At 46.1% G+C, this 11932-nt stretch overlaps 1 protein-coding gene across 1 annotated transcript in view; it reads left to right on the plus strand.

Annotated features, from left to right (window-relative positions):
* Nedd4l (neural precursor cell expressed, developmentally down-regulated 4-like, E3 ubiquitin protein ligase) overlaps positions 1-11932 on the plus strand; it is a 322283-nt gene that overhangs the window by 300843 nt on the left and 9508 nt on the right. The window contains exons 21-28 of the mRNA XM_026783372.1: positions 698-819; positions 3512-3582; positions 5992-6087; positions 7360-7433; positions 9136-9196; positions 10791-10882; positions 11191-11301; positions 11664-11703. Coding sequence (XP_026639173.1) covers positions 698-819; positions 3512-3582; positions 5992-6087; positions 7360-7433; positions 9136-9196; positions 10791-10882; positions 11191-11301; positions 11664-11703 — 667 coding nt within the window. The remainder of the gene's footprint in view (positions 1-697; positions 820-3511; positions 3583-5991; positions 6088-7359; positions 7434-9135; positions 9197-10790; positions 10883-11190; positions 11302-11663; positions 11704-11932) is intronic.

Here is an 11932-nt window from a genome sequence, read left to right on the forward strand (position 1 = left end):
GTGTGTATGACGGCTAAAGGGCAGCCTCAGGTATCCTCACGTTGTTTTTTAAGACAGACTCTCACTGGCCTAGAACTTGCCAATCTGCTAGGCAGCCGGAAAGCCCCCAGGGATCCATCTGTTTCAGCCTCCTAAACCCTGGGATTATAAGCATGAGTCACCACACACAGCTTTTTTAAATGTGTGTTCTGGGGATCAAACTAAAGCCTGCATATTTGCAAGGCAACTACTTTATGACTGGGCTGTCGCCCTGGGCCCCTGAAGTTGGCATCTCCATATATAAAAATTAGGCAACTGTCCACAGTTTCTGAACTTTATTAACCCAGAACTGTCACTACAGAAAGGGGTGTGTGACTGGTGGGTTGTATCTCCCAGCTCATACCAGTTGCCACCAAGTCCTAAAGGTTTGCAATTGCGCTGTAAAATGGAGTGACAGGTGACAAAGGCAAGATCAGCTTCTTGGATTTCTTTTCTTTTCTTTCTTTCTTTCTTTTTTTTTTCTTTAAGTGTGATTGCACTTTTCTCTTTTCCTCCCCAAAGGGATTAGTTTTCTTGGCTGGCTTTCATTAAGGGGTTTAGTCATTTCTTCCAAATCAAATGTTCGTTTTTGGCTTCTTGGATTTCTTTTCTTTTCTTTCTTTCTTTCTTTTTTTTTTTCTTTAAGTGTGATTGCACTTTTCTCTTTTCCTCCCCAAAGGGACAACTACACACTTCAGATCAATCCCAACTCAGGCCTCTGTAATGAAGATCATCTGTCCTATTTCACTTTCATTGGAAGAGTTGCTGGCTTGGCAGTGTTTCATGGAAAACTCTTAGACGGTGAGTTACTCCAAAGGCTTGTAGTAATAAAAGTAAGGCAATGCCGCTTACGCTTCTGCAATCCCATGTCTAGCCTACATGTAGATGGTCAGTAAGAGCTTCTCTGGCCCTCTGTAGCTGATTCTTTTCTTACTGGAGATTGAGCCCTGGACCTTGCACATCTCTCAGAGCCCTAGCCTACAGTGTGTGGGCTTTCCAGCTTTCCCCTAACCATGGTCTTTTGGTACAGTTTCGTGCACTGAAGACAGGGCTCTGTATTTACTTACTCTCCGTAAACTGAAGCACAGATCAATTATCCCATGTGTTTTTCAGGACACCTTTCCTCTAGTGAGAGCTAGATTCACTGACAGATGGAAAATTTAATTGAAATGTTAAATAGATGATCTAATCCATCAGTAGCCTGCCCTTGCTCCATTTGTCCCCAAATTGGTTTTTAATGATTTCAAAGTGATGTTATCACTCGACTAAGGCCTTAACCCTGGAATGTCCTCTGAAGTAGACGGAGCAAATTAACTGTGTCCTTCTGGAGAGGAAATATACAGGAACTCCAGGGTATGAGAAGTTAGGGCTCAAAGCCCCTCCCACCTGGATATACCAAAGTCTGTCATACAGGTCTTGTATGGACTTAGCGGTCTCAAAATATTACCTTACATGAGGGAGCACTACAAAAATCATCAGTGAGCAAAAAGTCATGAGAAATTTGAGGCGAGGGGTAGAGTAGTTGAAGACAACATTCCCGTGATGGTAGAAAGGGCCATTTGCAAGGGAATTTGGCTAGATGCCTTTTTGAAGCTTGAGCTACTCTGGTAAATAATTGATGGACCCTCCAAACCTCTCTTTTAATATATTTGTACTACTAATGGCTAGCTAATTGTGACTATCTGGTATCAGTATTTTATTTTTCAAAGGGGAAGGGACACTGTATGCATAAGGTGCATACAACTGTTTGACTCACTGCTCAAGAGTGTACAGCCGATACTTGTTTGTATATTCACAGTAAGCTCTTCTTTCTGACTCTGTCCATATGTGTGTATACAGTAAGTTCTTCTTTCTGGTTCTGTCCATGTGTGTATGTATACAGTAAGCACTTCTTTCTGGTTCTGTCCATGTGTGTATGTATACAGTAAGCACTTCCTTATGACTCTTCCCATGTGTGTATGCAGCTTATTTTTTACTCCAGGTCCCTCCTTTGCTTCTGTCAGTCCGTTCATCCTCTCTACCTTCTGAGAACGTCTGCTCATTCATCTTCCACCAAGCAAGAAGACATTGTTAATTAGTGTGGGGAAATAGAGATAAGTGTAAAACACGGTCCTGACTCCAGTGACCTCATAGTTAAGGGAGAAACAGATGATAAAGAAAGATGAATAGCAGAGGTGGCTTCCCTGCTGCAGACTGACAGGAAGCAGCAGAGAAGCCCTCTGCCTTGTTGCTGAGTGTCCTGAAAGCATTAGAAGCCACATTCATTTCAGAGGAACCTGGGCTGGCCAGCACTCAGCCCTGAAGAAGGAAAAATGCAGAGAGCTAAGGGTGGATGGGGACCTGAGGTGACTGAGCTGGTTCCCACAGAGGGGTCACGCATATGTCAGAAATCCACGGGTCTTCAGTCCCTCAGCACACGAATGCCTGTTGGCACAGCACACTCAGCCCATCCACCTCTGTGGTCAGCGTCATGCTTTTGCCTCACTAGACATTAAAGTGTGTCTCTGTGGCCCAGGGACTACACTAAGCCAAAACGAAGCTGCCTATGCTTCAGGGCCCTGCAACCCCATATCTGGAGGCAAAGGTGCAGCCTTCCTGTGGATGGGCTAGGAAGACAGCTACCTGATGGGGGAGTCTTCTCTGTCATGGCCCTCCTGTGGCCTTGGCAGCCCTCACAGACTGTTGCTCAACCTGCACAGGGGCCTCTGTCACCCAGCAGTATCTAGGAGCCGACACTGACATGCAGGTAGAGCTTGCCTGTCCTCGTTGACTCAACACTATCCTGGGAGAGGCCACCTTTCTGGCCCTGCCTGGGACACCGTACTCAATACTACCATAACAGCCCTCTGCCTACACCCGCCTTGGTGGCATCACACACCACCTGGAAGCCATTCTCGTCTGCTGCTAAACCACCTCCAAGTACAGATACTCCACTCCACTCCTTCCTAGGCCCTCTGTCCCAGTTCATTCCTGTTGCCATGACAACATATCCTTACAAAAATCAACATGGGGGAAGAGAAGTTCATCGTTTATAGATCCAAGTTACAACCCATCATTTTGGAGAAGACAAGACGGGAACTCAAACAGCTGGTCACATCACATGCACGGTTAAGAGCAAAGAGAGAATAAGAGCATCTTTCTCTTAGTGTGATCAGGACCCCTTCCTAGGAATGGCGCCTCCTGCAATGGGCTAGATCTTCCTACAACATTCAACAGTTGAGGCAGTCACTTACAGATGTGCCCACAGGCTAAACTGATCTAAGTAATTCTTCACTGATACCATCTTCTTGGGTGATTCTGGATTGCCTCAGGTTAACAGTTAAAACGAACCAGTGTCCCCTCCCCACTTGCTCATGGGTTACTCTAAAAGATCCTTGATCTTTCGGTCATGATGGCGGTTTATATGGAAAGCAGTTTATTCTTGATTTCCTTCGCAGCTGCGTAGGCACATCAAGGGCTGGAAACTTAACCAACCTTTTGCCATATATTTCAGGGTTCTTCATTCGACCGTTCTACAAGATGATGTTGGGGAAACAGATAACTCTGAACGACATGGAGTCTGTGGTGAGTAAAGGCAGGACACGGTGTAGCCGTCATAGGCCTTGCTCGCCTTCCGGATGGGCATCAGGAACCACGTTTACAGTCACACAGTCACTCTGTGTGAACCACAGGGGGGGATTGCTTGCCAAAGGTCAGTTGACCTTCCTGATTTTGATAATAAGCAACTTATGGTTGGTTTCCAAAAACCTTGGCCTATAGGTGGGTACAGCAAAGTTTCAGGTCCCGCTGCTTGACCAGCTGAGAAGAGAGGAGCACATTGAACCCAAGGGGCAGCTGAAACCTTGGTCTAAATAGCCTTGTTCTCCACCTAAATGTTAGAAGATTCCACCTTCTGTTTCTGCCCTCATGAAAGTGGTGGAGGCAAAGCCAAAACAGTAGTCACCTAAATGTGGTCATCTTGACACAGAAAACTACAGAATGAGAGACTGGGGGCTTGCGTAGTTAAGACAGGCCCTCCAGAGAGTGGTGTCAACATGCAGTGGTGCTGACTGCTTGCCTGGCCTGATCATGCTCGGCGCTTATGCCTTACCTAGACTAACCATGTTACCTAGACTGACCGTACATGGTGCTGCTTACCTAGACTAACAATGCTCTATGTTTATGCCTTAACTAGATTGACTGTGCTCAGTGCTTATGCCTTACCTGAACTGACCATTCTTGGTGCTTATGCCTTACCTGGACTGACCATCCTTGGATATATTTGTTTTAAACAAAACATGCCCTTCTTTTCAGAGTACACTGACATGTCTGGCTTTCTCTGTTTACTTATGCTCTACCATCTGTGTGTGTTTGCGTGTGTGTGTGTGTGTTTGCGTGTGTGTGTGTGTGTGTGTGTGTGTGTGTTTGCCTGTGTTTACTAGGTGCATTGTTGTCCTCACGGAAGAACTACAGCTCTGTTTCTATGTGGTCACTTGAGCTAGAAAACTGCGCATCCCTTGGCCTTGTGGCACATGGACTGTGTTTTGTGCAGAGCCGAGAACGTGACTGATGCCCGTGGCACCACCTTGTGCTTCTGCTCATCGTCGCAGGAAAAGAGGCGACTGTTGCACTCTAGACCTGTGACATGCGCAGACTGGCTGGCACCTGTAGTCTCAGTTCAGTCTTCCAGCTTCTGCTTTAGTCAGTTTATGCTTCTGTTGTACTAGCCTGAGGAGGCTGGGAGCACAGAAGTTGCTCCCACTATGTATGTCATCTGGCTTGGCTTAGAAGACACCATCCTCCTGCCTCTACTCCAAGTTCTGGGGTTAGAGGCGTGCAATACCATCCTGTCCTACAAACGAAATCCTGCTCTTAACGCCTAAGTCTGTGGTTCCTGTTGGCCATTAGTATTTGGGGGTTTGGAGTAAATATTTTATCTTTAATTGTGCATATTGGGGGAGTCGCACATGCAGATGAATGCTGGTGCCCGTAGAGGTCAGAGGCATCAGGTTTGCCTTGAGCTGGAGTTACAGGTGGTTGTGAGCTGCCCAGAGGTTACGCGGGAACAAACTCATATCTTCCACAAGAGCAGTACGCACTCTTAACTGCTGAGCCATCCCTACAGCCCCGGCATGACTGTTTTAAATGTGGTGCACGTTATTTTTGGTGTCTTTTGAGCCTGTTAGCTCGTGCTCAGCGAGATACTCTGGGCATGCGCAGAGGGGACCTGATGGTCTCACAGCTCCTATTTTCTGAAGCACGGCCCTGATTTGGGCTTAAATTAATGATCAGAGAACACCAAGAAAACAGGAAAGCACAGAACATACCCTATGTGGTATTTAGTTAGAGCACCATCCTGCCTGGTCTCTGATGGTCTCACTCTTACAAGACAGACCACTGTATTCAATTCTGTGGACCTGATCCAGGTGTGGGGTAGCCACAAATGGGCTGAGTCAGGAAGAGATGTTGGAGGCCACTGTGGGGCTACCAAACATGATGGGGAAGGGGTGGCCTCTGAATGGTCTCGCTACTTACTGCCCGCCCAATCAGGTGGCCTGAGCCATAGAGAACAGGAGGAAGTCACACATACTATCACTGTCCAGAGGTCTTGTGTTTTAAATGAGTGGGGAGATGAGGCTAGAGCAATGGCTCAGTGGTTCAGAGTATGTGCTGCTCTCATGGAGGATGGATTTCTAGCGTGGCTCACAACTAACTGCCTGTAACTCCAGATCCGTCCAGAGGCTCTGACTCCCTCTCCTGGCCTCCACAGGCACCTGAGCACAGGTGCGTGCACACGCAGACACGAAGTAAATCATTAAGTAAAGAAATGAGAAGTGGTTTTGGTAGAGCAGGCCCCTTGCCACTGTGGTGAGTAGTGTCACCCTTGGGCACAGATGCATGGAATTACAATAGAATGAGTTTATCAGTAAGAGTGCAACAGGTTTGTGTTCTGAAAACAAATGCTCATTTTTCCTCTCTCTGTCATTCCTATAGGACAGCGAGTATTACAACTCCCTGAAGTGGATCTTAGAAAACGACCCCACAGAACTTGACCTCATGTTCTGCATAGATGAAGAGAATTTCGGGCAGGTATGTGGGTTCAGCTCCCGTGGCCCTTCCACGTGTTTCTTTTGCTGTGGGCGGCTGCAGCGCGTCATGGCTAGACTGCTAAACAGCCGCACTGACTTTCGCCTTATTATTAGCGGGAACATGTCTGATGTGGAAGAGGCTTCGTCTGCCTTCCACTCCGCTTCCTCGGTGCCCAGCTGCCTATGCGCCTGTGCTGTTTGGGGCTGCCATACAGTGCAGTGGTGTTTGAAGACTGGAGGAAATACAAATAGAAGAGAGGTGGAAGCATGGGGCCATCCAGAAAATACATCCACATAATACAGCTGCAGCATGCTGGGGACTTGATTTTGCCCTCTGGCACACTCCTTCAGCTGAGAAATTCAAAGAAATAGCAATGGCAACAACCTTGTGGATCCCACAACATACATCTTTTAGATGTATATTTTTGCCCTTTTGGTAGTTGCGTAGTCTTATTTTGACGTTTACTTTATAAACTGACAATCCTGGTGTATATATGACAACCGTGGAATATACACACATACTGTACACATCATACACATAACTTCTAAAAGAGAAACTGTTGCCGAAAGGAGAAAACAGATATAGATCCCAGAGCTTTCCTCTGTCCACCTATAAAAAGCAATATATAAACTCTGCCTGGCTTTTTAAGCGAGTGTGTGTCCGTCCTTCCTTCCTTCCTTCCTTCCTTCCTTCCTTCCTTCCTTCCTTCCTTCCTTCCTTTCTTCCTCCCTACCCACCTACTTGGTTTTTGTTGGTGATGATGTTGTTTGATTAGTTGAGTTTTGTTTTTGCTTTTCAAGTCCATGTGTTTTGCCTCTTGCAAGAAGTTCCATTTTGTGTTCTTGATGCAGCATGATTTCTGGTGACAGGCGGAATGCTGGAGTTCCCCTCTATGGGCTTGATGGTTGATTGGTGTTTGTGAGCCTGATGCGTGTTCTCTGGCATCTGTTTTCTTCTCCTCGGACATAGTTCATTTCTTGATAAATGAATAGCGTGTGAAAATGTCACTCTCTGTTGTTGCTAATGTAGAAAGAATAATTAAACCCATAAATATCCATGAGCTCATTTTCCTTTAATGATAACATCTTTACATGCGTAGCATCTTGGAACCGTTTAAAAGGTTCATTTGACACCCTCCTATACAGAGAGCCCATTGCTGGGAAATAGTTTTAAACAAACTTTGCCTCTCTTCCTTTTATAGTAAGATGTTACTCAATAATATGTTAAATAACTTAATGTCTTTGATGGTTGTTTTTTCCTTTGTAATCACAGACCTATCAAGTGGATCTGAAGCCCAATGGGTCAGAAATAATGGTGACGAATGAAAACAAAAGAGAATATATTGAGTATGTATGCACATATTTATTACATTATCTTTGTGTATGTGTGTGCAGGTGTGCAGGTATGCATGCATGGGGTGTGAGGTCAGTGTCATATCTTCCTCAAACGGGGTCAATCAGTGAACCTGGGAGACCCTCTTTGTAAAGTCCTGACGTTAAGTGGTTTTTTTAAAAAAATTTTTTATCCCAGGTTGGCTGAGGCCTAAGGCTGTAGACATAGGTCATGTGGACCAGGGTCAGGCAGGGTCTCAGCTACAGAGGATTGAAATCTCCCGCTGCTCACTGGCCCCTGTGGTGCCCTTGGCACTGGAAGAATGATGCTGGGCAGTGGGTTGCAGCCTAGCCCTGTGGTACCCACAGCTGAGTGTTGTGTGCACTGCAGGATGCTGCGCTCAGGCTGTTGTCATGGTGCCACCTGGAAGAGGAGTTCAGAGTCCACATTGCTCACACTGAACACTGTCTCAGGGACAGTTTCAGTGACACACAGATTCAACCATGCATCTCTAAACTTAGTATTAAAAATATTAGTGTGGGCCATATAGCACATACCTTTAATCTCAGCACTGGGGAGGCGGACCCTGTCTCAAAAAAATATTTTTAGGTATTATTGTATAATATATGGTATTATAAACTATTCTTAACACATGTTCATATTTAAACATACATGTGAATGGGTAGATATGTCTAATCATATCCTATGACTTTATCAGCAGATGTTTAATGTTTTAATTTATTTTTATGTGTATGAGTGTTTTGAATGTATGTCTGTGTACCATAATGTGTGGGTGGTGTCCTTGGAGAGAAGAGGAGGTTGTCAGATCCCCTGGGATTAAATTTATAGTTACCCACATGTGAACTGCCATGTGGGTGCTGGAAATCAAACCCAGGTCTCCGGAAGAGCAGCAGGTGCTCTTAAGTGCTGAGCCATCTCTCCAGCCCACCTTTTCGTCCTTCTTTGTCAAGTCACATTTGTGGAGCAGTTGGATCCACCGGGGCTTGATGCAGTCTGGCAGACCAGTTATGCTCTTGACAGCCTCAGAGAGAGCGTACGTTTCTCACAAATGTTCCAGTGGCTCTTAAAGGAATGCAGGGATTCTCAGCAGATGTTCCAAAGCAAGCGCCACTCCACTTTCCCCTCTATTCAGGATTCTCTGTTTACCCCGCCTCAGGAGCAGCAGGCCCAAGTATAAAGAAAGCAGTGACTGTAGGGTGGCAGAGGTGTTGGAGGAGGCTGCTTGGCCCATTAGCTCTAGCTTCTTATTGACTAACTCTTACATCTTAATTTAACCCATATCCATTAATCTGTGCATCACCATGAGGTCATGGCCTACCAGCAAAGTTTCGGCATGTCTGTCTCCGGCAACAGCTCCATGGCTTCTCCCTGACTCTGTCTCCTTTCAGTGCCTATGCTTGGTCTCCTGAAAGAGCCAAAGGTCACACTGGCAGCGTGACCCAGAAATCTGGCATTTTAAAATGGCTGTGGCTTTCTTCCTGCTACTGCTGAGTCAGGAAAACCTCTCTTAAAGGAGCTGCGGCATGCCACCTGCAAGCAAAGCCCATTTGGGAAAAAAAAAATGCGGCTAAACTTTGTTTTTTAATGTCTAGAATTCCTCTGCAAGCCCTGTCAGGCTTTAAGTGGATTTTAGTCAACCACGTTGGTGCCAGTTCATTGCAGAGAGGGCTGAGTATGTTCCTCTTTTCCTTGCAGCTTAGTTATCCAGTGGAGATTCGTGAACAGGGTCCAGAAACAAATGAATGCCTTCTTGGAGGTAAGCACGGCTACTGGGGTCAGGGTGGGGACAGAGTGCACAAGGCCAGCGCAGGTGACTCACCCTGCTGGCCGTTCCCCAAGGTGGGAATATTCCATGATGCTCTGCCGTCTTTTTTTTTTTTTTTAAAGCGTTCTCTTGCCTTGCCTTTCTCCGTTTTTAATGTTCTGAGTGCATTGTTGCTTGCTTGTTTGAGACAATGTCTCTATGGCACATACTGTCCTAGAGCTGATGGCAATCCTGCCTCAACCTCCTCGCTGCTAGGATTATACCGCCTGGCTTCCACCTATACTCGTTTGTTGGTTTGGAATTTATTTATTTGTATGTGTGCACACACGTGAGGATGAGTTGGTTGTCTCTGTCTACCTTGAAGTTCTAGCAGTACTCAGAGGAGCTGCCTGCTGCAGTTCTTCTGAAAATAGTCTCCTCTCCTTCAGGCCTTTCCCAACCCAGGCACGCTGACTTTCCCTGCAGAGCCCTACCCTTTGTGACACTAAACTTACCAGATTCTCTCTGGAGTTTTTACATTGCATCCAAATACCAGCTTTGTCCCTGTGATGGAATGAAGTCACTACCTCTTCCATGAATAGTCTACTACAGGGTACTTTCCAAAACCCCTTCAGGTAGTGGGGTTTTGTTTTTGTGTTTGTATTTTTGCCATAAAAAGTGGTTCGTGTTAGCAAAAGTGAAATTTCTTTTTAATAATATTAGTTATTTAAAAACAACAAGAAGGGCAAGTAGGATGACTCAGCAAGTAAAGGCATTTGTTGCCTTGAAATCTGGCCACCTGAGTTCAAACCCCCAGTGCACACATGCATGCACACACAATAGATAGATCAATTTTGAGGGGGAAAACCCAAACCCCATGGTGGTCGTGTCTAGGGCCCACTCTCATGGAGCAATCCTCTCAGTGGCCTGCACATTGTGAAGACAGTCCTCCCCTGAGCAGGAAGTGCACATGTGCCAGGGCCTGGGGGATGTAAGATATGAGGGTGAATTGGCTATGGCACTGTCTGCACTGTAAGGGAACAGATTCCCAGCCCTGCCCGGCATTCAGGACCCACAGCGTCTAGAATCTCTTCCTGGGTCACCCCTAATTAATGACAGCCCAGGACAGAGTCTGGCTTGCTATTCTGTCAGTTCTCAGTGCCAGCTCATGCTGCTTGCTTCTCTCCTCCACCCATGCCTTCGGCTATTTTTAAATGTGTCTCTTACATGTTTATGGTCTATGCATTTTAGGGCACACTGACTCACAAATGTGTGTCATAACTTGCTTTTGCAATCCACCTGCCTCCAGTATCGCTAGTATCACAGGGTTTCAAAAAGTGTGCAAGCACGGGAAGCCTCTAGACTGTGTATGTTTCAGGCTCCTGTGCAAGCACGGGAAGCCTCTAGACTGTGTATGTTTCAGGCTCCTGTGCATGGCATGCTTTTATTGGGATTGTGGTCACCGGACAGTATCACTGCTGCATGAGCCAGCAGTAAAGAGTGACCCTTCTCTGGCTGACCACAAGCTTATTCCACCCATGAAAATGTCCTTTTTCAGAGAGAGAGAAAAAAAACTGCTTACGATGTTTTTATCTTTTCCTTTCAGGGATTTACAGAACTTCTTCCAATCGATTTGATTAAAATTTTTGATGAAAATGAGCTGGAGGTTTGTGTTATCAATATGATATTTTATATAAAGTAGATGATTTTAAGTAGCTCCTTACTTCACAAATGATGGTTTTGTATTCTCTGACACATGGCATATTGAATGCTCTGTTAGGAGGTCAGTCTTCTAATCGGGGAAGGCTAGCAATCGTAGCAGCCAAATAGATTTGTTGCCTGTGACGGGGCAGTTTCTAGTGGCGCTGGATACACAGCCCAGTGCAAAGAAGAGTGCGATCTCACTGGAGGACCCTGGCTCCCTGAAGCCCTCTAGGACAGTGATCTACTTGCATAACCAGGCCCACCCAGTGCCCTTTGTTGCCTCCCAGTCTTCACCTTGGCAGGTTGGTGAAGGACTTGGTCACACTAGAGCTGTATATCTTCTCCGCAGTCTGTAAAGGAGACGTGACCTTGTACTTGAAGTGGCTTGTGTTGGGCCATCAGGAGGCCACCAGGTAGTGGCAGGAAGTGTCTGATTGTCCATCAGCTTCTCAGCTTTGGTGTAGATGAGGGAGAGAGCAACTTGAAAACTGAATTCACATCTCACCTTGGGTTGTGTCAAGGCCCAGAAGGACAGAGGCTGCATCTGTCCACAGCGGTTCTCTCCAAGCCCATGTCCAGCAAAGCATGTCCCAAAGAATTTAAAGCAGAAGTCTTGAAATGAGTGTCATAGAAATTCTGTATTTCAGGCATACAGGTCTGTAGAAGCTGTGAGATGTGACCAGCATCCAAGATGACTCAGCCAGGCTGGTCCCAGGGAGGCCTAGGAATCAGTTTTCAGGCTTTAGAAATGATTTTTCTTCCTGTTGTATTTTAGTTCTTCCTTGGGAATATCATATTCATTGGAAACTCCTATTGTAAGAACAGACTGTAGACTAAGCACTGGCAGGGGACCACTTCCTGCCTGGGTGTCCACAGGATACTGGAAGGATGAGGTCATTTGTTGTCACCTGAATTGACCCATCTGGGGGAGATGAGTTCTTGCTGTCATGGGGACCAATTCAGATATCTGTACAAGTAGCAGCCAGACCCTGTACATCTGCTAATGCAGTACAGGAACTCTACAGCACTGTGCCTAAAGCATGC

This window comes from Microtus ochrogaster, chromosome 18, assembly GCF_000317375.1.
Source record: "Microtus ochrogaster isolate Prairie Vole_2 chromosome 18, MicOch1.0, whole genome shotgun sequence".
NCBI classification, from domain to species: Eukaryota; Metazoa; Chordata; class Mammalia; order Rodentia; family Cricetidae; genus Microtus; species Microtus ochrogaster.